This window comes from Artibeus jamaicensis, unplaced genomic scaffold (genome assembly GCF_021234435.1).
Source record: "Artibeus jamaicensis isolate MK-2021 breed Jamaican fruit bat unplaced genomic scaffold, CSHL_Jam_final scaffold_1964, whole genome shotgun sequence".
NCBI lineage: Eukaryota > Metazoa > Chordata > Mammalia > Chiroptera > Phyllostomidae > Artibeus > Artibeus jamaicensis.
Window position 1 is genome coordinate 1,066,051 of NW_026522030.1, and position 27,532 is coordinate 1,093,582.

General features: G+C 43.4%; 1 protein-coding gene across 1 annotated transcript; it reads left to right on the forward strand.

Annotated features, from left to right (window-relative positions):
- Nucleotides 1-89: 89 nt before the first annotated feature.
- On the forward strand, nucleotides 90-27,532 carry STOM (stomatin). The gene is made up of 7 exons (XM_037142165.2): nucleotides 90-208; nucleotides 14,236-14,339; nucleotides 15,211-15,283; nucleotides 16,803-16,885; nucleotides 20,332-20,535; nucleotides 21,419-21,553; nucleotides 25,559-27,532. The coding sequence occupies exons 1-7, from the start codon at nucleotides 148-150 to the stop codon at nucleotides 25,751-25,753; spliced, it is 855 nt and encodes a 284-aa protein (XP_036998060.1). The 5' UTR covers nucleotides 90-147; the 3' UTR covers nucleotides 25,754-27,532.

The following is a 27,532-nucleotide window of genomic DNA, read 5'->3' on the forward strand; positions in this document are numbered from 1 at the left end:
AATACTGGGCGTCGATTGGTCTGGCCGCGGGGAGGGGGCGGGACTGCAGCACAGTTGCCGGACTCGGGTCTTCTTAGGGCACTCCTTGCGGCGGCACCGAGTCTGGCTTGATCGCGTAGGGACAGCGGCGACCCCGGCTCTGGCAGCATGTCTGAGAAGAGGCACGCATCGGACCCCCAAGCCCGGCGGGGCCCTGAAACCTTCAAGGGTGAGCCCCGCGCCCCCTACCCCTGTCCTCAGGGACGCTTCCCTAGCCTTGAAGCTCCCAAGCCAGTCTCCGTTGCTTGGCAGTGCGATCGCTGCTTAAATCTGCGGCTTCCTCATTTGCACGCCGAGAATGACGAACCCTGTTTCACGGGCTGTGGGTCGGGTCTAGGGATGTTAGGGTGCAGAGTGAACGGAGCTGCGTGACCGGCACACTGTGGACGCGCCAACAGCAGGGCGCGCTTCCAGTACGAGAAGCGGTCCGGAGGGGTGGGGGCCGGCGGCTCGAGTTATCCAGTGGTAGCCAAATGCCAGGTTCTGTGCGGGAGCTTTTGGTTCATTATCTCCTGACACGCACGCGGACAAGGAGATACACAAGTGACTCGGGGTCAGCGAGTGGTGAAGGCGGGGCTCGCACCTGCACCTCACACCCGGGACCCCGCATCTTCCCTGTCTGCCCACTCCCCTTTCCTCCCCGCCCTGTCCCCTCGGAGACCACCTCCCCCTCCACCCAGCCTTCGCCCCGCCGCCCATCCCACCCCCCCGGCCGGGCGTGAGCCCCCACATTGGAAAGAACTTCAACTCCCCTACTAAAATTCCCGGCCAGTTTCTTGTGTTGTAATAAGCAAGATTGACCTGTGAGGTTTCACCCCCAGCTCCTGACCGAGTGGGCCGTATTTGGGGAAGAAGAGAAGTCTCTTTTTGGCATTCCTCCCGCAACTCTTCCCAGCCTCACTTTCTACCTCATTCTGTCCTCTCCACTTTATGTTGTCCTAGGGACCTCGCTTTCGTCCCTCACAGGGATCTCTGAGTTCCCTCACCCTCACTCGCATCCACCAGGGCCTTCCCAGTCTTGAAAGCAGAAACTGTTGGTGGCTCAATTTTGTTCTCCTGTGAAGGGACTAAGTGCCCTTGAGAAGGCTATCACCTTGAACCATTATTGGCTAGCTCCTTAGGGGGTTCAAAAAGAGAGGCATAAACCTCTCAGGAGACATTGGTCCCCTCCCGGGGGCTCATAGCGACCCAAAAGAATTATTTCTATGGATGGAATTTCAGACAGGATGACAGTGAAAGAAATTTAGGGAGCTGGGTGGGCTTTTTCAGCACCCCCACAAAGAATGCAACAGGGTCCAGCATGGATAATTTTTATTACAAAATCGTAAGCATGTACTTCTGTAACATAACAAAATCACACTCGAGCACACCATATGGTATTTTTAGGTAAAGTGTTCAAGTTAAAATTATAAATTATTACACCCATATTGTGACCCTACCAACCACACTCAAGAAAGGCATTACTTCTGCCGGACCCTGTATTTTGAACTCATCTATTCGGGTGTTCGTGAAACCAGCCTCGTCCACACGTCCTATATAAGCCCGACTTGCCTTTCCCAGCTATCCTTGTCATTAGTTCCTTTCCAGGAGCATCAGAAGACTTACTGAAATCTTTATCCCTCACTTTTCTCCAGTAAGTGCCTTGTAAAGTTCTCTTCCCAAATCAGGAGTGTAACAGGGAGGATATACTTTAAGACACTGACATTCAGAGACGTTAAATGACTTAAATGTCACACAGTTTATATGGAGCCATATTTTAAGTCTGGATTCGACTGTCTCTAAAACTTGATCATAAAAAAATTGGACCATTCACTGTTTTTCTAGATAGGAGAGGTGAGCAGGTCCTTTGTCCAGTGGGAAAGTAAAGGACTATCTATATTAAAGGTTGGGTGAAGCTGCAGTGGGAAATCTGTGTATAGAGGTTCCTTGGGAGTAAACCTGATCATTGTACTAAGTGTTCATTTAGTTGTTTTTCATAGTCACTGACCAGTTTTCCCTTCAAAGTTCATTTTACAAATCTTTTAAGAATATAATGAAAACTATGCAACTTCTCAGAAAATTATACATACAAATAAACTTTTGTCCAGTCTATGTCACTTTTTTTAACTTTCATCGTTTTATTTTCACTGGATTATTTCAGTGTATCAACTATATAATTGATAATAGTATTCTTACCAGTGCAATATTCATGCAGGTTGATCCCTGTCTCTTCTGCAGATGCTAAAAGAAAACCTCTTGTTCTTCAGTGAAAAAAATTAGTGAAAAAGTCTTCAATTAGTGCAGTCACTTTTTAAAAAAAATGTAAACCTTAGAGATCTGACGCTGGTAGGAATTTCATTACTAGAATTTATCGAGTGCTTACTACGTGCCAAACACAGTCCAAGTGCTTTAGGAACATCTAATTGCAATCTTCTAACAGCTTTGCAAGGAAGACATCATTATCTAATACTTTACAGCAAGGAAACTGAGGCTCAGAGTGGAAAAATCACACACACCCATGTGTGACACAGAGCTAAGGTTCAAACTTGGGCTATCTTGTTTTCCAGACCATTTTCCTGTCCTACAGCTACCTCCAAAATGCATATCCAAACTGAGGCCCTTGTCAAACATCAGTATTTCATTGAAGGTGAAAGACAAAAACAAAGTGTCCAGCTTCAATGTAGACCTCTTGAATAAGACAGCTCCAGTGGACTGCTTCTGAGGGAAGCAGTGTATATAAAAGCTGATGATTAGTCTTAGGAACATAAATATGACCAAACCTAGTGCAAGGCTAGTTTTTCTTAAAGCCAGTACATTCATTTGGTAATGAAACAATGCAAGTGGATTGCCCAGAAATGTATTATAACTAAGAGTCATGTCAACAGAACAAATCCTTTTGAGAAAATGCCTGAAAATAAGCAGAAGCCAGGGACTGACTCGTTTATTTCAGTTCTTACAGCCATAAGATTGGGGAGAACTTTGTGATTTCTTCAATAACTAATCTACTTAAACCATCAGTGGTCATCATTTAATTCAAACAGAGAACCTTCTCCCCCCTTCTCCTCCTCGCACTCCCCTGTTGCTAACCCTCCATGTGATCTGCATTTCTGTGGTTCCACTTCTGTTCTAGTTGTTTGCTTAGTTTGTTTCTGTTTTTGTTTTAGGTGTGGTTGTTAATAATGAGTTTGACATGTTAATAATGAGTTTGACAATAACATGTCATTTTATATACATGTTTTTCATCTTCTTTTTCTTAGATAAGTCCCTTTAACACTTCATATAAGGGCTTGGTGATGATGAACTTCTTGAACTTGACCTTATCTGAGAAGCACTTTATCTGCCCTTCCATTCTAAATTAAAGCTTTGCTGGATAGAGCAATCTTGGTTGTAGGTTTTTGGATTTCATGACTTGGAATACTTCTTTCCAGCCCCTTCTTGCCTGTAAGGTCTCTTTTGAGAAATCAGCTGACAGTCTGATGGGGACTCCTTTGTAAGTGACTGTCCCCTTATCTCTTGCTGCTTCTAGGATTCTCTCCTTCATTTTAATCTTGGGTAATGTAATTATGATATGTCTTAGTTGTTCTTCCTTGGGTCCAACTTCTTTGGGACTCTGTGAGCTTCCTGGACTCCCATGTCTAGTTCCTTTACCAGACTGGGGAAGTTTTCTTTAATTATTTTTTCAAGTAAGTTTTTAATTTCTTGTTCTTCCTTCTGGCACCTGTATGATTCAGATGTTGAAATGGTCAAAGTTTTCCCAGAGGTTCCTAAGCCTTTCCTCATTTTTTGAATGTTTATTTCTTCCTTTTGTTCCAAATCATTGATGTGAGTCCTGGTTCCCTTCCCTTCACTGTTGGTTCCCTGTATGTTTTGCTTTATTTCACTTTGTATAGCCTTCACTTCTTTTATTTTGAGGCCTTACTCAATCATTTCTTTGACCATCCTGATTACCAGTGTTTTGAACTCTGTGTCTAATAGGTTGCCTATCTCCTCGTTGCTTAGTTCTTTTTCTGGAGTTTTGATCTGTTCTTTCATTTGGGCCATATTTCTTTTTCTCTTATGTTGCACCTCTTACATAGTAAGGAGCGGAGCCTTAGTTATCTGGCAGGGTAGGGCAACCCACTTGGCTGGGTTGTGGCACTGTGTGTGGGAGAGGAGTCAGAGAGGGAACAATGCCATTTGCGCAGCTTTCACCCTGCTTTCAGTCACTTCCCGCCGCTCCCCATGAGCAAACTGTGCTCTTTGAGGTGCTTCCCTGGTGCTGATTCCCAGGTGGGTGGGCTTGTGCATGTTCTAGAACCCTAGAGGCCCCTCCATCAGACTCTCCTGTTGGACTGCCAGTTTCTCTGGCTGCTGCAACCCCCGCGGATATTTATAGCCAGAGGTTTTGAGACTTTCTTTTCCTGTGCTGAAACCCTGGGTTGCACAGTCCATCTTGCTCCCTAGCTGTCCCTTCCAGTTTGTCAGCACTTGAATGTGGGACTCCCCGGTCCATCAGCTGCTGCCCCACCTTGACTCCTCTCTGACCTTCCTACCAATCTGGATGAATGTTTCTTCCTTAACTCTTTGGTTGTTGTACTTCCATACAGTTCGATTTTCTGGCAGTTCTGGTTGTTTTATCTTCTTAAATGCAACGTTATCCTTTTGGTTGTGTGAAGAAGTAAAGCATATCCAACTATGCCTCCATCTTGGCCAGAAGCTACATATTTTAAATTCTCTTATTTATGCTTATGTGTTAAAAGTATAACTCTAGAAAGCAATAATAATATCCATATGCAAAATAATACCTGGAATACAATAATTGGTTTCGTTTGTAAATGTAAATGAATAAGCAAACAAATAAATAATTGAACTAAAAGATTAAAGTGAACATTTTTTTCCCTGAAAGTTTGGGCCGAAAACGTGTGTGCACATTATACATGGGTAAATACAGTAACCTTACTGCAGTATCTATCTCCCAAGATTTTGAGTATCAAATGAAATGTTATAAGTGAATGTTCTTTTGCAACTTTAAAATGTAAATTATTAGGATATTTAATGAGAAAAACAAAATTAAAAAGTTAATTATTTTTTAGAAAGCCTGGTAATTATACAAGAAATTTTGAGAAGTTATAGATATGAAGATGGTCCAAGAAAGTTTAGAAATCTGACTTACCTCCTCCAGTGTGGCCTGTTTTTTTCTCCGGAGACAGAGTCCCCGAGCAGATTGTTAGTCTTGCTATTTTCTCTGTGGTACGCAGGTCCCAGAGGGTAATTCACTCGGTAAGAAGCTTACTCCTGCAAACTATATCAATAATGATCTCAAACTTGTGGTAATAATAATGGCTACTATTTAGTGAACACTGCCTAACTGTCAAGCATTTTACATAGTTTCTCATGCAGTCCTCATGAGAACTCTCTAATTACTGTTCTTTTCCCTCATTTTACTAATGAGAAATTAGTGGCAGAATTGGAACCAGACACCAAAACTTGAAGCAAGCTCTCAGCTACTGTTTAGCTGTTAAGCCTCAGCTAAAGAATTGGGAACTTTATGATCTAGTTTCCTTATGCTTCTGTTTCCCATTCTTTTTTTTTTTTAAGTTAAAAATGATGTTATTCTATAAAGACTTTTATGAGAAACAAATTATAGATACTTTTAGGATGTCCAAGTGAAAGAGCAGAAAAAGAGAAAAAAAACCAAGAAGCAGGAAGGCTTTGTTTTGTTTTAATATATGTCAGGCCTAGACTAGATTTAATTAACTGAATACCATTATGAAGTTGTTTTTTCCCTCACATTTTTCTGAACATAACTGTTTCTGTTTTTTCAGACACGGGCCATCTTCAGCACATTCTTCTGCCTTTCTGAATTCTCTAACTTCACAGGTGGAAAGGTCTGGCTTTAAAAAGAGAAAAGAACATTTTGAGGAAAGCAGTATGACCACTGCTTTGGGACAGAGATTTGGGGAACTGATTTCCTGGTTCCTGTCTGCTGACTTGTAGTTGCAGTTTGTCTTTCATAAGAGGCAGTCTTTCCTTCCTCCCAAAGAAACGGCAGAATTGTCTGCTCATTCAACAACTATTCACTTAGCAAATATTTTTCGAGTAACTGTTAGGCACTAGGTAACCTCCATATTACAGTAGCTCATTTGCTTTTCACATGAACCCTCAGAAGTACTTTATGTTTTTCAATTTTATAGGATTTTTTATACCTTAAAAATTTTTTTTCCAGTTTTCATTCCACACAATTTTGTTTTAGTTTCAGATGTACAGCCCAGTGGATAGACATTCATATACTTACAGACTGTTCCCACTGATCCTTCAGGTGTCCGCCTGGCACCACAGACACTCTCCACGTTATTAACTGTGGTCTCCGTGCTGACCTTCCATCCCGTGCCTACTTTGTAACTACCGATTAGTGCTGTTTACTCCCTTCAGCTTTTTTCACTCTGTCCCCCAGCACTTTTTCCCATCTGGCATCCATCAGTCTGTTCTCTGTCTCTATAAGTCTGTTTCTATTTTGTTTGTTCATTTATTTTGTTCTTTATATTCCACATACAAGTGAAATCATATGGTATTTGTCTTTCTCAGTCTGGCTTATTTCACTTAGCACGATACCCTCTGGGTCCATCCGTGCTGTCACGGTGGTAAGATTTCATTCTTTTTTATGGTGGAACAATATTCCATCGTACATATGTACCAAAGTTTTTTTTTAAAGAATTTATTTATTTATTTTTAGATGGAGAGGAAAGGAGGGAAAAAGAGATTCCTCTCCCTGAGGGACGCTTCCCATACACACCCTGATCTGCAACCCAGGCATGTGCCCTGATGGGGAATTGAACCAGTGACCTTCTGCTTTGTGGGACGATGCTCAACCAACTGAGCTATACTGGTCAGGCCTGTACCACAGCTTTTTTGTCCATTCATCTATTGACGGGCACTTGGGTTGCTTCCGAATCTTGGCTATTATAAATAATGCTGCAATGAACATCGGGATGCATATCATCTTTCGAATTAGTTTTTCGGGTTTCTTTAAATATAAACCTAGATGTAGAATTGCTGGGCCATAAGACAGTTCCATTTTTAATTTTCTGAGGACCCTCCGCAATGTTTTCCGTACTGATTACACCAATCTGGATTCCTACCTCCTTGCCAGCACTTGCTTGTTGATTTATTGATGATCGCTTTTCTGATGGGTGTGAGGTCATATCTCATTATGGTTTTAATTTATATTTCTCTGATGATTAGTGATGTTGAGCATCTTTTCATGTTTATTGGCCATCTGTATGTCCTCTTTGGAAAAGTGTCTATTCAGGTCCTCTGCCCAGTTTTTAATCAGGTTTGATTTCTTGGTATTATCTGAGTTTTTTATAAATTTTGGATATTAACTCCTTATCAGATGTATCACTGGTGAATATCTGCTCCCATTCAGTAGGTTGTCTTTTTGTTTTGTTGATGGTTTCCCTTGCTGTGCAAAAACTTTTTAGGTTAATGTAGTTCCATTGTTTTTTTGTTTGTTTGTTTCCCTTGCCCAAGGAGATATGTCAGAAAAGATATCACTTAGAGAAATATCTGAGGTTTTACTATGTTTTCTTCTAAGATTTTTATGGTTTGGGGTCTTGCATTTAAGTCTTTAATCCATTTTCAGTTTATTCTTGTTTGTAGTATAAGAAGGTTGTCTAGTTTCATTTTTTTTGCAGGTATCTGTTCAATTTTCCCAACACTATTTATTGAATAAATCATCTTTACCCCATTGTATATTCTTGCCTTCTTTGCCATAGATTAATTAGCGATATAGGCATAGGTTTATTTCTGGGCTCTCTATTTGCTTCCATTGATTTGTGTCTGTTTTTATGCCAGTACCATGCTGTTTAGGAAATTAGGAGATGGGGCCAATTTAAGACTGAGGGATTAAAATGTAAAATTATTGAGGAGACTCTCACCAATTTTTTTCATCTTATTTTATGGCTAGAAATATGCGAATGAAGGAAAGCTATAGAATCTTTCCTTTAGAAGGAAGGAAGAATCTTTCCTTCCTATAGAAGGAAAGCTATAGAAAGCTATAGTATGAATCTTCAAGATGCTTGGGAAAGAAAATATTTATACTTAATTTCTTTATTTTCAAGCTAAGCAAAAAATTCTGCTTATTGCATCTTTTTTAAAAAATGATTTTATTCATTTATCTTTAGAGGGGAAGGGACGGCGAGAGGGAGAGAAATATCAATGTATGGTTGCCTCTCATGTGTCCCCCACTGGGAACTGGCCTGCAACGCAGGCATGTGCCCTGACTGGGAATCGAACTGCCATCCCTTAGTTCGAAGGCCCATGCTCAATCCACTGAGCTACACCAGCCAGGGCTTATTGCAACTTTTATTGAAATTCTTTCTCGAAAGAATTAGCCCATTTCCTCTCCTTAATATGTCATGGTAAACACATTTTAAATTTTGTGACTCAAATCACATAATGCTCTATCAGTATCAGTTCTTTTGATCTAGTATTTGTAATTATAGATGGTTAATAATGGGAAGGAAAAGTTACAGTCTTCAGTCATGGTTCTTAACTTGAAATCATCTGGCCTATAGCCATTCTAGCCCAAAGAATAATGTTTTCCCTAGAGGCTTAAGGATAAGGGCATTCAAAGAACTGTGAACCGTGCCTAATTAAAATAATCACTTGAAAGATGGGTTGGAGAGAGTGCCTGTTTGCTCTGGAAACCTCTGCCCAAGTGAGCTGCACGTTGTGATCTCCAAAGTAAATACCATCATGTTTGCAACACATATTCTACTGTGACCGTACCGTGTGCTAAGCTCTGCCTCTCTCCCATCTCTGCCAGTTTTAGTCGTTCTAGCTGCCGAATCCCACGTTCATTTTTGTGGTCCCTCTCCTCTTTAATGCTCTTTCTCCATTTCTTTTAGTTTTCCTTTCCTCTTGTTGTTGCCTTCACTTCTTTGTCTCTTCCCCCTAAAAATTCCAGTCATTTGAAAAATTGAGGATAGTGACATTTTGATGAATTTAAGGTGTTTTCATCTTCACTTACTTCACCTGCCCTTTTGCCTGTTTCCACCTTGCATTTTTATTTATCAGTTCTGATACACACACCTTGTGTCAAAACAAGCAAAGGAAGGCATAACTGGGAATCTGGGAAGTGTACCGTTAATTGATATCTGGAAAAAGACGACAAGTATTCAATGTATGAAGTCCTCCTCCTCCAAGAGGTAGCTGTATGACTTAGAACAGAAATAGGTCGAAATCTGCCCAATTGCCTGTTTTTGTATGGCTCACAAGCTACACCTCGTTTTTACTTTATAATTTTTTTAAAGAAGATTTTGTTGCACATGAAAGTGACACAAGGTGTAGATTTCAGTGCCCAGAAGCAAGTTTTATTGGAACTCAGCCTTGCTCGTTCGTGCAGTGTTGTTGTCTGTGACCACTTCTGCACTACAGTGGCACAGTATTCGGTAGTTGTGACAGGCTGAAGGTCCACCAAGCCTAAAATTTGTATTTTCTCATCCTTCACAGGAAAGGTTTGCCAAATCCTGACATAGAGTTTCTGATGAGGAATAGTACCGGTCAAAAAGAACACATATCCTGAATGTATATGCTTTTAAGAAAAATTCAAAAATTGCCACTTGACCTACTGTTGCCCCTTAAAAAGAGCTCTCAGAAACCACACCGAGTTAGTTCCTAGCCACCCTGCCTTTCCCCACTCAGACTGTTCTTGGAAATTTACAACCTGAAGTGTTTCACTTATATTCCGGGAAGGAGGAAGAAAAAGATTGTCTTTACAGGTTGCTGTTTAGGTATTTCGGTCTTTCTTTGTCTAATTCATCTGTGTGTGTGTGTAGTGTTGCGTATGAATCTGAGTCAGACTTTCAGGTAAGGCATGTTCCTGGTCTTTCCTTGAAGAGGAGATCCAGTACTTTTTACACTTACACAGAATAAAGGCTCATTAATAAATGGAATGTATGATTTTATTCCACATGAGTCCCAGTACCCAGGGCCAAGTTCAGAAGACCTCTTTAATGTAAATCAGCTGACATGAGGTCATTAATGCCATGCAGTGCTCTGAAATTATGCCTGTTATCATCTTGAAAAGAATATTTTACTGCTCTCTGACTGGTGTAGCTCAGTGGATTGAGCGTAGGCCTGCAAACTAAGGGATTACGGTTCGATTCCCAGTCAGGGCACATGCCTAGGTTGCAGGCCAGTTCCCAGCGGGGGACACACAAGAGGCAATCATACATCAATACTTTTCTCACTCTCTCCTTCCCTTCCCCTCTAAAGATAAATGAATAAAATCTTCAAAAAAAAAAAGAAAAAGAATATTTTACTGCTTTTCCGGAAGCTAACCAAAAGAAAATTACTGTATAACATGTTTGTATCATTTGTTTCATGTTTGTTTTCTTTTGTTTCCTCCCAGAAAATCTTTTAAAAAATATTTTATTTATTTATTTTTAGAGGGGGGGAAGGGAAGGAAAAAGAGTGGGAGAGAAACATCAATGTGTGGCTGCCTCTAATGTGTCCCCTACTGGGGACCTGGCCTGCAACCCAGGCATGTGCCCTGACTGGGAATCGAACCAGCGACCCTTTGCTTCATAGGCCCGTGCTCAATCCACTGAGCTACACCAGCCAGGGCAGATAATATTTTGCTTTATTGCCCTGGGGCAATATTTTATACTTACTTTACAGATTTTTGTAAACATGAGAAATAATATATATAAGGAGCTAGGGCTTGGTGCCGACATGTAATAAACATTCAGTAAATGGCTTTTATTAGTGGTAGTAAAAAATACCCCCAGAATAAGATAAACTTAAGAATAACACAATTTCATCTTTGCAGCAAAATTAGTGTACATAATAAGGATTATGGAAACTTTGCTAAAAGTATATTCAGTGCAGCAGTTTCTAATTGAGAAGATTGGACACAGCCAAAATATTCATTATATGAGAAAATGGAATATCATTCAATATTATCATTCAGATATGAATATGTTGACATTTAGCCAGTAAGTGGTAGATGACTAGGGTTCATTTATGGCCGGGTGGAGTTTAAACCTCATCTCTGAGGAATGTGATTTGAGTACATTTTAAAGCTATAACCGAGTGGGGAAGAATTTTGAGAGTTGGAAATAGGATAGTTTTATGTTAAAGGCACTAGAACAATGTGAAAAATGATGCCATTCCCCCAGTGTAAACACTCTGGTGAAAGACCAGGCCCAGTTTTCAGAATATCCACTTAATGAAGTGTTCCTCTTGATGTGTAATTCCGTGTACCCATCTGAGCTTCTCGAAAGCATAATACGGCAATGGAAACTAAGCACAAGAAATGAAAACCTGGGCTACGCTCTGTAACTTTTCTTCAAGTAGATAACAATCCAATAATTTAGTGACTCGATACATAAATGAACTTCTTTGAGGGTCTTTGAATGTCTAAGCCTAGGCTGGCAGGAGGGGGGCATGAGGTGAGGGGGAAATTAAGTAGTTTAAGAGCCTTTATCACAGAGGGTAAGTGCTGCTTATTTTCTCATTTATATTGCGAGAGTGTGAACACTTGAGTAAAACGGGGATTACAGAAAACTGCCTTCCGTATTTAATAAGCCCTACTTCAACCCTATAAAACCAGTCAGTTATCCTTGTACTATAGGGGGAGAAACTACGGTTCAAAGAGGTGAAGGTCACACAACTAAGAAGTAGCAGAATTTAAATGGAAACTGAGATGCTCCCTATTCTCAGGAAATCTCAATTTAATATGGGATATAAATACCCTAAAGTAGTAGGCAAAATGTAAGTGCCGTGAGAGAGGCTTAAGAAGTGCTATCAAGATTCAGGGGAAGGAAGAGCACATCTAGCTGGACAGCTTAGTGAGATTTTATTTTAGTCCCACCGTATGCCGGTTACTGGGCCAGGCATTGGGAACATACAAATGAGTAATAAACGTCCCTGCCCTCAGGGAGTTTGTATTCCAGCACATTCGGGACAGAGACACGGGAGACTTGGGCGGTACAGGGGTCTTTTAAAAAGCTGTCGGGTAAGCCTCTGCGGCCAATCTGTTCCTTGTCTGGACTTCATTTCACTTGGGAAACCTAGGCCAGAGTCCGGCAGAGAGCCTTGAGACTGGCTTTTTCTATAAATAGACAGCTGGAATTAAGAGGACTTCCTCTGTAGAAATATCAGATTTCACTCTTAGAACTCCTGCCTTGCTTTCCCAGTTTGAATATGGACTTCAGGAAGTGCTCCAAACCCAAACTTCTTTAATGGGGATTTTTTTTTAATTCAGAGGTAGAGGCTCAGAGTGAATTGATTTAGAACATGGGCTCTGGCGCAAGATGACCTGTGTTTGCATCCCAGGGCCTCCGTTGTCTGACGTTGGGAAAGTCACGTTGCTTCGTTTACTTCGTTTGTACAGTGGAATTAAAAGTACTTTTCAGGGCTTTGTGAGCAGTACATTAGATACACATCTAAAGTAATTTAGCCCAGTGCACTTGATGCATAATGAACCATCTAAAAATGACCGCTGTGATTATTATCAGTTACCGACATAATATCTGACTGAGGCTTCCCCACGACAGCACTGTGGCCTTGCCTGGAATATTCTCTTGGTGAATGTGGTATACCCCCAAATCATAACTTAGTAACCTCCAGAATTAACTGAGGTCACTTTCATTTGGATATGCATAAGGATGTTTACCTCACACTATGGCACAGGATCAGAAGACTATGAAGTCACAAGTAACCAAAGTACTCGGTATTTCTGGTTTTTCACCCTGGGTTTTGGAGCCCTTGACCTGCGTCTCTCTTTCTCCCATGCTCCCCAGCCTTAACTCTGCTTATTTTTTGGCCTCCTGTTTATTCCAAGCCCCGTCTCACCGCCATCTTTGCCCTGTCTTCTGAGCAGTGATCTGTGCCTGGCACATCTCTTCCCCTCTTGCCCATCTTCCGTTATTAAAACAATTCCTGGAAATAGAGCAGAAGTCTTCTGTGGTCGATAAGAAAAGCGATAGTATCTCTTGGCCTAGGCAGTCCCTCTGTCCTTCACAAAAAAGGAAAAACAAACTAAAAACGAGGAAGACAGTGGATACGGGAAGGGAGGGAATTTCCCAGGATGCTAGTGAAAGGCAGTCACGGGCAGCTGGACGCACCCACCAACAGGGGGAGTCCAGACATGGCTCCGAGACAGACGCTTTGTCGGAGGATGAAATTCATAGCGCATCTGACCCTTCCGAAAGAGTCGGACGATTGGTGAAAAGTTTGAGGTTAAATTAGTAAGTGCATTGAAAACTAATCAAAGGGAAAATACAAGGCATTGACTCCCAAAAGAGAAAAAACAGTTGTACGGGAAAGGAAAAATATGCTTCATGACATGGCTTAGCTTTGAACTGTATTTCTGCATTCATGATGATACAAAATTTATATTAATCTAACCAAAATTATGGTGCAATTGAAAGGATAGGTAAGGAATTGGCTAATAAATTATGGTGCATCTTCCTAGTGAAATATTTTACAGGTGTCATTTTTAAAAAGAAGCTCTAAATGAGCTTATCATCATATCACATATGGTTTTCATCTTTAATTATGCTGTACCTTAAATGCCCTTTTCCTTCCCCTTTATTTTCACTGGTATTTTCTTGAAACTACATCCCACAAGAAAGCCCTCTGACAACCAAACTGTTTACCTTCCCCATTAAATGTTAACCTTCCTGATAGGTGGGATTGGATCTCACTCACTTTTACAACTTCAGTGCAAAGCACAGGGCATAATCAATGTTAGGTGCTTCGTAAATGTTTGCTGGGTAGAGAAAAGAATAATGTGGCCCTGGCCCGTGTGGCTGAGTTGGTTGGAGTGTTGTCCCATACACCTAAAGGTTGGGGTTCGATTTCCGGTCAGGGCACACACCTAGGTTGCAGGTTTAACCCCCAGTTGGGCACCTGTGGGAGGCAACTTATCAGTGTTTGTCTGACATTGATGCTCCTCTCTGTCTGTCTGTCTCTCTGTCCCCTTCCTCTCTCACTCACATCAACACACACATTTTTTAAATTAAAAAGAATACTGTGAAAAATACTTGTGTTATGTTAATTAGATTAGGAAAACCTCCACTTAAGGTCTCTATGTGGGTAGATGGGAAGGTTCACGTGGAACATCCAGCATAATGTCAGGCATAGGTGTTCGGTGAACAGTGAGGATGGAGATGGTGGCGAGTGTGCTGGTAATGATGATAAGAGCTGTGTATTTTTTTGTTTTCACAGAGACCCCCTACACAGGCCTTGGAATTTGTGGATGGATTTTGGTGTTTTTCTCATTCTTGTTCACACTTGCAACTTTTCCACTGTCAATATGGTTTTGCATAAAGGTAAAGAATATTTCACTCGCATCTGGAAAAGTGTCAGCTCCAGCCGCAGAAACCCACTTTGTGTGTGCACATGTGTGGGAGAGACGAGGTTGCAGTGGCCTGTCCTTCTTTTCCCTCCGTCTCTCCTTCGGAAATTCACTCCAGTCACCTATCACAATGGAATCTTACCAGTTCTCAGCCAGTTTAGTCAGTCCTTCCTGAGGATTAGACACGGTTGCCATGACGGTGTTCTGGCATTGCGAATGCGGGGCGGTCCCGTGAAACTCTCCAGAGTCGGGATGCTGAGGTTGACTGCTGGCTCCACTGGCCGAGGTGCGACCTTTGTCACCTGTAAAACGGGCCTTTGTGAGGATTAAATGAGTTAATGTGTTTAAAAGTACTTATCGCAGTGCTTGGCTCATGATGAGTGCTTCCCAAATGCTGGTTATTCTTCTATAAAGTGATTAATACTTTAATAGATGACTGTCACTTATATATTTCTAGAAAGATAAGTGTTCTCTAAAAATTATTATTATAATTTAAGAAATCAGGAGACAAACTGTGAGACTTTAGCTTTTTTTTCCCTATGTTAACAATGCACAATTGAATAATAATGTTAATAGCTGAGGAGTGAAGTTATGATTTGCTTCTGTATACTATTCTATACTTTCCAAATTTTATAAAATAAATAACTATTGCATTTATAATTAGTAAAAAAAGGAAATAAATGTCATATTTGGTGGAGGTATTGATGCTCAGAAATATTATTTGTAGATATAATCCAATTATAGGGAAGAAAATAGAGTCATGTAACCTCTTTAGAGCAGAAACATTTAAAAAGCTGTGCATGTAAATATTTGTACTTAAATTATTGTTTATGTTTTTAATCTAGATCATAAAAGAATATGAAAGAGCCATCATCTTTCGATTGGGTCGCATTTTACAAGGCGGAGCCAAAGGACCTGGTCAGTACTGGGATTCTAGATAGTTTGCCTAGAGACTGAAATTCTTTCTTTTACTGATGTGACTTCCCTCGTGGGGTTCTGTTGACTTAGAAAGCAGTTCTTCACGTAGCAGACGTAGTGTAACAATAGCAGGGGTGCTAGCCAGTCTTGCTGTAACCACTCTGTCCTTCCTTCTCCCCTCCCCTTCCCATTTGAGCTGATAAGATTGTCGTAGGCCAGGAATAGCTACAGCCATGTGAGTTTAAGCATGAGAATCCCTATGAAAACAAAGGCTTTGAACCCTGGCTGGTGTGACTTAGTAGATTGAGTGCCAGCCTGTGAACCAAAAGGTCAGTGGTTTGATTCCCAGTCAGGGCACATGCCTGGGTTGCGGGCCAGTTCCCAGCAGGGTACTCACGAGAGGCAACCATACATTGATATTTCTCTACTTCCCTTCCCCCCTAAAGATAAATAAATAAAATCCAAATATATATATATATATATATATATATATATATATATATATATATATTAAAATAAAATAGAATAAAGGCTTTGAGTTGCTTTTCAGCATACTTCATTTAATCTCCTAGCTTCCAGGCTCTGGGAATTCACTGGAAAGTCTAACACAACAATCCCCAGCCTTTTGGCACCAGGGACCAGTTTTGTGGCAGACAATTTTTCCATGGACTTGGGTGGGGGAATGGTTTCAGGATGATTCAAGTGCATTTCATTCAGGCTCACCTCCTCCTGTGTGGTCCGGTTCCTAACAGGTCCCTAGCAATAATGGCCAGTGGCCTGGAGGCTGGGAGACCTGCTCTAACACAGTTCCTGCCCTCAAGGATCTTACTGTCTAGTGGTGGGACACCAACAAGGAAACAGATTGTTGCAATTCTGTGTGATGAGCAGTATGATCTAAATAGCGGTGGAAACCCAGAGAAGAGTGCCTGACCCAAACTTGTAGGATGAGACAAGGCTTTGTGGAGGGGACTTGGCTGAATCTTGAGGCATGAAAAGGTATTAGGGAAGGTATTCCTGCCAGAAAGAGCAACTTGTGCAGGGCAGTATAGAGGAGAGTATTCCAGATTGAAGGAACTGCGTGTTGCCCAGAGTGGAGGACGGGAGGAGAGAGGGCGGCTGAAGAGGTACGCCACGGGGGCAGGCCCCGCAGACCTCGTTTGGCTCGTTCAGCGGTTTGTATTTCAGGAAAGAACGCTCTGCTTGCAGCTTAGGAGCTAGACCAGAGGAGAGACACTGGAAGGAACAGAAAGATGACTTGGGAAGGGATTGCACAGGTCTAAGTGAAAACAATGACAGTCACAGTGGAGAAAGGCAACGAAGTCCACAGGCCTGGGCGAGGACGGCTCAGGTTGGGGCAGAAGCCAGAGGAGTAAAGGATAACATTCCCAGCTTTTGGCTCCTTCACCGAGACGAACCGATCACTTATAGTGGATGAGGTTGAGGCTGTGAGAACTGAATGGAAGGTAAACCGATCAGGTGCTGATCTCTCCCCATAATCTTCTGTGGGTCTTGGTTGCAGGTTTGTTTTTCGTTCTGCCATGCACTGACAGCTTCATCAAAGTGGACATGAGGACCATCTCATTCGATATTCCGCCTCAAGAGGTAAGGTGGTCTTTTGCTCTGAAAGACTGAGGCAGCACGTGTGAGAGGGCGGGATGGTGGGAGGCAGCGTGTGCAGTGGTTACGGTGTAAGTTTGCTGCCTGTCTGTGCTCACCATTTTCTAGCTGGGAGACCTTGAGCAAGGTATCAATTTCTCTGGGCTTCAGTTTCCTAATGTATGAAATAAAGATCATAGTAATAGGACCTACTTTATGGGGTTCTTGAGAGAACTGAATGAGCTATATGCAAAGTACTTCACACTGGCTGATAGTGAAGGGCTATGTAAGTGGTTGTTTTTATAAAACTTAGTGTAATGTTAATGCAAGTACAAGGTTAGCATTATTATTGTCATTTTTACTACCGTGTTTCTTCTCTCTGGGTTTTCTGACATAAAATCCTGTTTCATATGATATTCTTCTCCCTGAAGGTCTTGATTTTATTCTAGATAAATTGGATAAAAGCCAAAGAATTAGAAACTGCTTATTTGGCATGTTAGAGAAAGCATATAATGTTTTAGACTAGTAATTATTTCATGCTTTTTCAAACGACTTCACAAATATCACAGTTGAAACAGCAGAATCCCTAGAAAGCATACAGTTGCCCTGAGACAAGATTTTTCCTGACTTCAGCGGGAGGTACAGATCAAAAGCTCAGCTCTTTGGATTCCAGGTCCAGGGCTTTCCCCACAACTCCATGCTACGTGCATCCTGCATCAGCTCCTCCGTGGCCCTCGAAGCAGAGACGGCCGTGCTGGTACTTATGTCTAAGAAGGTGGAATAACTATTGCAGACAGAAGGCCTAAAAACACAATGAAGGGAGGGACAGAAAAATCCCGCCAGTGTTTCCTGGCCGAAAGCCAGGTATCCAGCAGTGAGCTGGGGCCTGGCCATGTTGCCTCCTCCTCTTGTCACAAAAAGCCAGAAACCAGCCTCGGAAGCTCCTTGCTGGGCCTGAGCCAAGTAGTTGGTGAGGTCAGACCTCATAGTCCACACGTGTGCGGTGACACCAGAAATCATTTTTACCCCCAAGAAGAAGACCCAGAGCGTCGCTGTGTTCTCTGCCTGTTTTCCTGTGCTCAGGAAAGACTGAGTCTCAGAAGGAGCCCTTTTCAGCGTAGCTGGGAACACAGGCATTTTCCTCCACAGCATTGCAGGCGTCTGGCAGGGTCGCTGCCTGCTTCAGCCTTCCAGCTGCTCTCTGCTTTCCCACCAGCTGTGAGCTCAGAGCGCGCTGGGACTTGGCAGGCAGTTCTTTTTCCCCGTCCCCGTGAACGCGCTGTGAAGAGAGATAAACACGCTGCCTGCCATAAACAGTCAGCAGAGAGGCTGCGGCGTTGGAAAACTCTGGCCGTGGCCAAGTCAGTGTCAAGAATTTGTTTAGAAAAGATACACATTTTTCCCATCACCTCATGGGAAAGAATTACTTTTCACAGAAGATGGTGATGTACTATACATTCATTTACAAATCCCCCACTTCTCTTTCAAGTTAGAATGATATATTTAGAATTATGTTTCAAGTTTATATATATATAAAGGATTAATGCTTCGATGCCCAGCAGAACTAAACAGCTATGTAATATATCATTGTCATTACTATTTTTCCATTTACAGAGCTCTGAAAACTTTCAAAAGGGCCTTGTTCACCAACATTTTCTTATTTGATCTTCAAAGAAATTTGTGTAGAATTGGGCAGTCTTATTAGGTCCATCTCAAATGAGGAATCTCTAGGTTAAACAGTTTAAAATTTTTTTAATCCTCACCTGAGGATATATTTATTGATTTTGGAGAGAGAGGAGGGGAGAAAGAGAGAGAAACATCGATGTGAGAGAGAAACATCAATCAGTTGCCTCCTGTAAACACCTGACCAGGGACTGAACCCACAACCTAGGCACATGCCCTGACTGGGAATTGAACCTGTGATCTTTCAGTTTGCGGGACAAGGCTCCAACCAACTGAGCCAGAGCAGCCAGGGCTGGGTCAAACAGTTTAAAAGCTAGAGGTCACCCAGGGAAGTACAGGCAGAGTTGAAACTCCAGGTCTCCTGTCACTCCTGTGCTCCTCGTTAATCACTGTATTCCAAGGACCACGTTTCATTTTAATTCATCTCTTGTTTATTGACAACTTGCTATGTATCAAGCATTCTGCTGGTGATAGAGATATAGAGGCAGATGCCTCAAGAAATTCATAGTCTAATAGAGAAATGATGCGAATCAGTCAAGTCACTGCAGTGAGGTGCAAAGGGTTGAGCGCGCTCTGCCATGTGAATGAGGGAAGTTTCACAGAGAAAAGGACCCTGGAGCTGTGTCTTGAATGCCAAGTAAGAATGTGCCAGTCTGATGTGATGAGGGGGAGAGAGAGGGCAGGACATCCATGGAGAGGGGACATCTTCATGAAGGCCAGGGGACATGGAACATGATGCATGCAGAGGTCTACACCTCATCACGTATACTGTGGGCAGGAGGAGGGAGGGAAGAGCGAGGCCACAGGGCCACAAGTCAAAGGGCTAGGTGGCAAAGGACTCGTGTACCACACTGAGGACTGTGCCCCGTGGGCGGTAGGAAGAACTCGCACCTTCTGTCCTATGAGGCATCTTATGTAGCACGCTGTAAAGACATCTTTACCCTGGCCTTGCCTATAAAAGCAGTTCCCATTCACATTTTGTTCTAGTGACACTGTACTACTTAGAATTCTAGTAATAGGTATAGACCTAGGTTCTCCCGTACACTTTGCTTTCTCTGCCTTGAATACTCTTTCACTATACCCTCCACCCTCTGGAAATTTTTATTCCTTCCTTCAAGACTCATTTCAAGTATCACCCCTGCCACCTATAACTGCTCATTTTTTGTTTCTTAAGCCTCTCTTGACTCCTCAACCTCTCTGAAAGTAGAAACCAAGATTTTTCATACCTTTATCCCTGGTACCTAGTACAGTGCCTGGTACAGAGTCTTATTTGTTGAATGGTTGAATGAAGTAATGGAGTTAATGAATAAATGAATGTATTTTGTTGAAGATTTTCAGATGCTGTACTGCCTTAGTCCATCTGATCTGCTGGAACAAAATGACACAGTCTGGGTGGCTTATAAGCAGCAGAAATTCATTTCTCATGGTTCTGGAGGTCAGGAAGTCCAAGGTTAAGGCATTGGCGTGTTCGGTGTCTGATGAGGCCAAGGGCCTGCTTCCTGGTTCATAAATGACCGTCACACTGTGTCATCACATGTCAGAAGGCAGGGTTCTGCCCTCATGACCTAGTCACTCCCCAACCAGATACCAGCACATTGGGGGTTAGGTTTCAACACAGGAACTTGGGGGGACCACAAACTTTCAGTCAGTAGCACTTACTAAAGAAAGTCAGCCGGTGTTACGAGATGTTCTATGGGACAGCATTCCTGACAGTTATATCAAAGAAAGAGTTGGCAGGCAGACATGAAATCGCTTTCTCTACATCGTAGATCCTCACTAAGGACTCCGTGACAATCAGCGTGGATGGTGTGGTCTATTACCGCGTCCAGAACGCGACCCTGGCCGTGGCAAACATCACCAATGCCGACTCAGCCACCCGTCTGCTGGCACAGACTACTCTGAGGAATGTGCTGGGCACCAAGAACCTTTCTCAGATCCTCTCCGACAGAGAAGAAATCGCACACAACATGCAGGTGAGGCGTGCTCCAGGCTGCCACTCACTAGAAATCGCGAATTGAAGCAGAGACTCGATGGTTGTTTGAGAACTTACCCACTGAAGTTGGGGGACCGCTGGCCCTTTGTTCCTCACCGAAAGGTTTTCTCAAACTTGATGGAAGGGGATATTTTCCACACAGATAGTTCACGGATAGTAATGCTCGGATGCATGCATTTTTTCCCATCCAGTGTATATATCTTTCCAGAATTAGTATTAACCTTTTCTTTAGCCATAATAATTCAGAGGCTGTTTATATAGTGTAAATGTCGGTAAAGTTGTGTTCTCAGAGCCCCACGACCCCCTGATAAATCTTATGCTTTCCAACGGTGCTTGAGTAATAGATGATCCATTAAACCTGACCTGTTTGAGAGCACTATAAATCTAAACTCCTATTATTCGTTCAGACTTCACTGTGTGTAAAATCTATGATCTTAGTTGATACCAACAGTAACCATGGGAAATAAATAGTACGATTTCACTTCTGCCATTGCAAGGGGAGAAAGCCGAAGCACAAAGAAGTAACGTGGCTTACGCAGTCACTTTAGCTTGGACCTTGGCTGACCACCTGTCTTAATAAGGAAAGTTTTATTGGAATACAGCCACGCCCATCTGTTTATATATTATCCATGGCTGCTTTTGATCTGCAAGGGCAGGGTAAAATAGTTGCAGTAGACAGAACACCAATAATCGCCATCTGGCCTTTTTAGAGAAAGTTTGCCTGCTTTGGCTTATTAGCAGCCGAATCGGTGAGCCCCCCGGTGAGCCAGCGCCTTATCCACTCCAGGTCCCAGTGTGCACGGCGACCTTAGGCCCCTGGACCGGGACTGACCATTTTAGCCTGTCTTCTCTCTTCCCATCAGACCACCCTGGACGATGCCACTGATGAATGGGGGATCAAGGTGGAGCGAGTGGAAATCAAGGACGTGAAGCTGCCCGTGCAGCTGCAGAGAGCTATGGCTGCCGAGGCGGAAGCATCCCGGGAAGCCCGAGCCAAGGTCACCTTTTTTATTTTTTGTAGTTTGTTTTTCCTACTGAATTTTCTTTTTAGTTAAAAAAAAGAGAGACATGTTTGTTGTAAAAATTAGAAATACTCCTGAAGTATTTAGTTAAGGTGAAAGCCCTCCCCAGTCGCTTCACGTTGTATCTCCCCAGAGGTCACCACTCTTCACGGGTTAGTGTGTTTACTTCCAGGTTATCGTTTCTGGTTTATTTGGGTTTTATTTGACCGGCTTGTTAGACTGTCGTCGGCCTGTTTGTTTTACAGAAGTAGGTCACACCACACACACTGTTCTGCCCCTTTTCTCACTCAGTACCGCGTGGGCATGTCGGCACATCCAGAGTTCCCTCGTTCTTTTACTAACTGTGTGTCCTGTGCTTTATTCTCCCAGTCCCCTGTAGAGGACAAATTCACAGATCTGACATCAGAGCAAATGCGCAGCCTCACCGGTTTGCTTACCATTCATTCGTTTCTGTTGTCTCCTTTCATTCTCTCCCTTTTTCTCCACATCTTATTTTTTCTTACTGTTGCTTCTTCCTTTCTCTCCTCTTTCCTTTTTTGAAAAATTTTTCTTTCTAGCCCTGGCTGGTATAGCTCAGTGGATTGAGCGCGAGCCTGTGAACCAAAAGATTGTGGTTCGATTCCCAGTCAGGGCACATGCCTGGGTTGCAGGCCAGTTCCTAGCAGGGGCCAGTTCCCAGCAGGGGACGCATGAGAGGCAACCATACATTGAGACTTCTCTCCCTCTTTCTTTCCCTTCCCTTCTAAAGATAAATAAATAAAAAAATAAAAAAATTTCTTTCTTTGTGCTCTGACCGGGAATCGAACAGGCAACCTTTGGGTTCACAGGCCGGTACCCAGTCCACTGAGCCCCAGCAGCCAGGCCTAATTTTTCTTTCTTTGATGTCTTCTTTTCCCCTCTTTCTTTCCATCATCACCTCTGCCTGTGTCTTAACCCTGCGTACATGCACAACCCCTTTGAGAAGTGCTGAAGGCCGTAGTTGTTGACCTAACCCAGAAAAGAGGCTCTACAGAGATGGTACCGCGTAAGGACACGAGACTGCCTCACCAGACAAACCCAGGGGCGGGACGTACAGTCGAGCCTCATCAGAACTGGAGTCAGGACAGAAGGGAGTGCGTCATTTCATTTCCTGGGCCTCATCTCACTGCAGACGGTTTGAGGCAGAGACTTTCCAACTCTAGTTGAACACTGACGGAGACAGATCAGCCCTGGTTCCAAATTCACAGCAGAGGGATTATCTCTGGCCCAACCTTGGTCAGAGGGTAAAGTCAGGTGCTAATCAGGGCTCACAGCCCCTGGCCTGTGAACTTGTGGAGGAATACGGGCGGTTTGGTGGGAGGGGCCTCTGGGGGCCTGACAGATCTCCCAAGACACAAGGAGTAAACCAGTTTGTTGTTAGAAAATCAGCAGTAGCTGGTGGTAACTGGCTAACCCAGCACCCTGCCCTTCCCTTAGGATGCCCTTGAAGCCACAAATGGGTCAGTGTAATTTCTTAACCAGCCCCAAATAGAGTAGTAGCTCATTTGAAACAATACACCCAGAATTTTCAGGTAACCAGAAATTTTAGGTTTTTCCAGTGTGATCACTGATGCTTGTGATGCTATCCGGGTGACACAGCTCCTTCGAGTGCTTTCTTTCAAATCACACGTAGAAGACTAAATTGTGTTTTTATAATATTAAACATGCCCTACTAGAATCTGATTATTTAAAAAATTAGGAATCACTTAGACCTACAATGTGTCATTAACCAAAAGCCCCATTTCCAAGTCATACTGAACCACAGAATTTGTCCTACATAGACTCCACGGAACATCAGGGCCCGAGGGTCCATAGAGGTTATCTTCTGCAGGTGACAAACACCTGGCCCAGGTGCTGCTACTCCACCCTTAATTCCCATACCAGGGATTAACCACAGCGCTGTTTCCCACCGAGCTTGGACTTGGCCTTCTAGAGCACTTTTGGTAACAATCCTCAGCTGCTTGGAAGTGGCCCTTAAAATGAAACTTATTTGCCAATCCACTGCTCAGATTAAAAAAAATTGAAGCCCAGAAAAGCTAAGTGATCTCCTCAAGGTCACAGAGTCTGTGATGGTGGAGATTAGAAGCCCCCTCTGCCCCCGCCCCGTGGCCTCCTCTGGAACTTTCCAGAGTGGACCGAGCCTCTTCTGCAAGTGTTCTCACCAGTTAGGAAAGAGAACTCCTATTTCCTTTTGAAACAATAAGAGATTAATGAAGCTGGTTAAAATTCTAAGTTACTTTGCTCCCAGTGGCCTGGGGCTGTAGGGTTGGTCTGGGAGCAGTCTCGTGGTCCCCGGCGGTGACTCTGTCTGTCTTTCAGGTGAGGGTTCACATGTAGAACCATCGTGAGTGCAGCCCGTCTGTAACATGTAGTAACTCTGCAATATCCATAAGGCCATGTATTCAAAACCATATATTCAAGTTCTCACGGGAAATAGGGCGGGTCAGTTTCTTCCACAAATAAATAGCAAAGGATGGGAGAACCTATAGATTAAGAGATTTCAGAGAAAACTTCCTCCATTAATTAGGCTTCAGGAAAATATAAATTCAAATCATAAGGAGATGCCACACTAGACATCCACCAGCATGGCTTTAAAAAGAAAGAAAGGAACCAAGTGTGGGTGAGGGAGGTACTGGAACTCATATTCCGTTGGTTAGAGTATAAATTGGTACGACCCCTCCGTACAACGGTCCGGCAGCATGTACCTAACAGAAACGCACACACGCGTTTATGAAAAGGCACGCCCTGCAGTACTCACAGCAGAACCTTGTACTTGCCCACACTGGAAACCACCCGATGTCCGTAGCTGGCTGAGTGGAGAGCGTGGCTTACTCCCGTGAAGGGAGGGTCTACAACAGAGTGAATGAACGTGCAAGTGCTCGCCGATGTGATTTCAGAGAAAGGGGCCTGTCACAGAACAGGGCAGATTCTCCCACCAGTAAGTTAGCTGATTTCTTGAAAGTTTTTAGACCAGCTCCTCATGACTTGAAACATAATCTCCTTCTTCCTTTTTCATAACTCTCAGAAAAATGAGAGTTGCCTGACGTGCCTCCAAGCTCCTATTTCTGGGCCTGACCGTCTCTTATGCGAGAGGGTGGAATGCAAAAATGCAGGCCATTTGTCCTGCCCTTCTTCCCGACCAGCCCGCCTGGGCTGCAGCAGGAGACAGCAGTAACCTCACATACTTGAAAATGCCAGATTTTAAACCGATGGTCTGCAAATATAAAGTGTTGACTGATACAGGATTACTGTGCATTTGGCAAAAGCCCCACCTACCCACGTGTATCCCGTTTCACTTCTAAAATCCTATCCACAGTGTATATACTTGGCCTACGTTGAGGCAGGGCCGGTGGTGTCGGGCTCACATCTTGGGCAGCTCACTCAGGGCAGCTTTTCTGTGAACGGAGTGTCCGGCCCAGTGGGTCTGCTTCCCAGCCGAGAGGTTGTGTACTGATCGGTAGTGGGAGGTGAGATATGTTTGCAGTTGGTCCATGTCCAGACCAAAAGCAAAAGAAGAGTACCTAGCTGGAAATCTGAGACAACATGGGGGGAATCAGACCTCGCCGTCCCCGCGGCAGGCGGTTACTTGTGCTCTCTCCGCTGTGCCTGCCTTGGACCAGTTACAGGGTTCTCTTTGAGTGTACCCAGCACTTGCCCCTTCTCAGAGACTTAAGTAGGACATAATGGGTGTGTCTTGATAAATTAAGTTGTTTGGCCCTCTAAACTTGGCCCTTGCCCTCAAAAAGTACTGTATCCTGTATTTCCAATCTCACCTAATGGCACGGTCTAGAAACCTAGAAACCTGGGACCCAGCCCCTGTGACTCGGAAGCAGCTCTGCTCAGTCATCTCTCAGTGTGTCCTCCCCAAAACTCTGCTGGCATGCTCCCTGGGAAGTTCTGTGATGGCTGCTGGCCGCCTGCCGCCGCTTTCTCGGGTTTGACCTCTCCTTTCACTGCCTGCAGGTCATTGCGGCCGAGGGAGAGATGAATGCATCCAGGGCTCTGAAAGAAGCCTCCATGGTCATCACCGAATCTCCAGCAGCCCTGCAGCTCCGCTACCTTCAGACCCTGACCACCATTGCCGCTGAGAAAAACTCCACAATTGTCTTCCCTCTGCCCATAGATATGTTGCAAGGCATTTTGGGGGCAAAACACTGAGGCGTGCTGGCCTCACTCACTGGGGAGCTCTGCCCTTCTGAGCGTGAAGCAGGGGACCAAATTAGCCTTTAACCCGTAGGGAGAGAGTGGGGAGGGAAACTTGACTCTTCTCCCTCCCTTTCCTTTTCCATAGATTGAGTGTGATGCTCTTAGAATGTGTAGTGACCCGAGCAACAGATAAAGGTCATTAGCTTGTAAATACTATATATGACAGGGAGATTTATGTAAGATAATCTCTTGCTCTTTAAATATGGAGAAGTTCATATTTTTACATCATTATGTGACAGGTTAAATTCCCACCCTCACTCCCTTTTTTTGACTCTCACTGAGCCGTTCTACACTCTCAGCCAGGAGCCAGGCCAAAGGAAACCACCCCCTGATGCCCTAGGCTGGAGAAATGCTTTGCAGAAAACAGTGACCCTAGGCTACAGCCAGCTTCTCTGGGCCACATGTGCCTTACTTCTGGGGAATCATACTTAAGGAAATCTTTGTAACGTCCATTTACTCTGAACCGCGTTTCAAATAATCCTCTCTAGAGACTAGGCATTTTCCTGACAGCACTGGAGGAAGGTCAAGATCAATGAAGGTGATTGCCCTGACCTTCAAAAGATTTAAATCCACTATTATAGAGATTCTTTTAAAATAATATGGTGGGATTTTTTTTGTTAACTTCTTTAGGTCTCTTTATGAGGAAACGAATCTTCTGTAGTGTGTTATTCAAATCAGCTAGATACCCATCACACAGGTGCTCCTTTCTCACTTTTACCTATTTTCATAAAACGGGTTCTAAATAGTTTTGATTTTTTAAATAAAATTTTCTGAGTTCTATAAACAGTTGCTTTTATAGCCACTTGAATAGCTTAAGGACTAATACTTTTTCAAATATCTCCGGGAGACCATTGTATTTCACTGCACGTACTAACTGTTGTACACTGTGAAATACACTGGTTACAGATCCCATTCATGAGGTAGTATAAAGAATTCACAACATATTAAGCACATACCATCCAATGAGCGTGGGAAGACACTGTTGAGCTTAGGATGTTTGTAGTCGATGGATGTAGATCTTTATTTGACCCCAGGTTCTTGATGCAGAAGGAGGGAGCGGTCGGCCCTTCCGAACCACAGTCGCTGCATCTGTGATATTGGGGAGTGCCTCCCGTGTCACAGATGCCTGTGACCTGAGCAACCTGGCATTCTCCGTGCCGGCCTAGAATGAGCATTGGCAGACGTTGACACGTTTTCCTCACGGCTGAGTCCAGCTCCAGAAGTTTAAGGCCTGCCGCTCCCTCACCAAAGCCACTGGATGTGTCTGCCATTAGCTGGATTTCTGTCAGTCCCAGCCAATGAGTGTCCCCTCCCTTTCACCCTGTTTCCAAGCTTATTTTAAAAAACCTTGAACCACCATGGATCCTGGCTTAGTTTATTAGATGTACATGGAGCATTTTGACTTGAAACTCAAATGGCGTATATAATTTGAAAATAATGATTTTATCTCTTTTGTGAGGTGGTTTGCCCTTAACTATTGAGGACCAGGAAGCAAGCACATACTGCAGCTGAAAGTCCCTTCCCAGACTTGGAGTAACAATGCTGAGCTTCCCTGTCTCCAGGTACCAAACAGGGTCTGCTTTTCTGCCTGTGGATTCTTAGCCCAGGAGTCTGAAATGAAATCGCCTGCAGGGGAGGAAGCCTGGGGTTGGAGGGTGTGAGTGCAAGAGTTTGTTCCGAGTGGCCTCCCTTCCCAACACTGTACAGAATAAAGAGTGCGCTTTTACCGAC

Bases quoted from the DNA above. Each gene is read 5' to 3' on its own strand.
- STOM (XM_037142165.2), top strand. From the start codon at position 148: ATGTCTGAGAAGAGGCACGCATCGGACCCCCAAGCCCGGCGGGGCCCT. The intron at 209-14,235 runs GTGAGCCCCGCG...TTGTTTTCACAG, and splicing joins GGGCCCTGAAACCTTCAAGG to AGACCCCCTACACAGGCCTT. The intron at 16,886-20,331 runs GTAAGGTGGTCT...TCTACATCGTAG, and splicing joins TCGATATTCCGCCTCAAGAG to ATCCTCACTAAGGACTCCGT.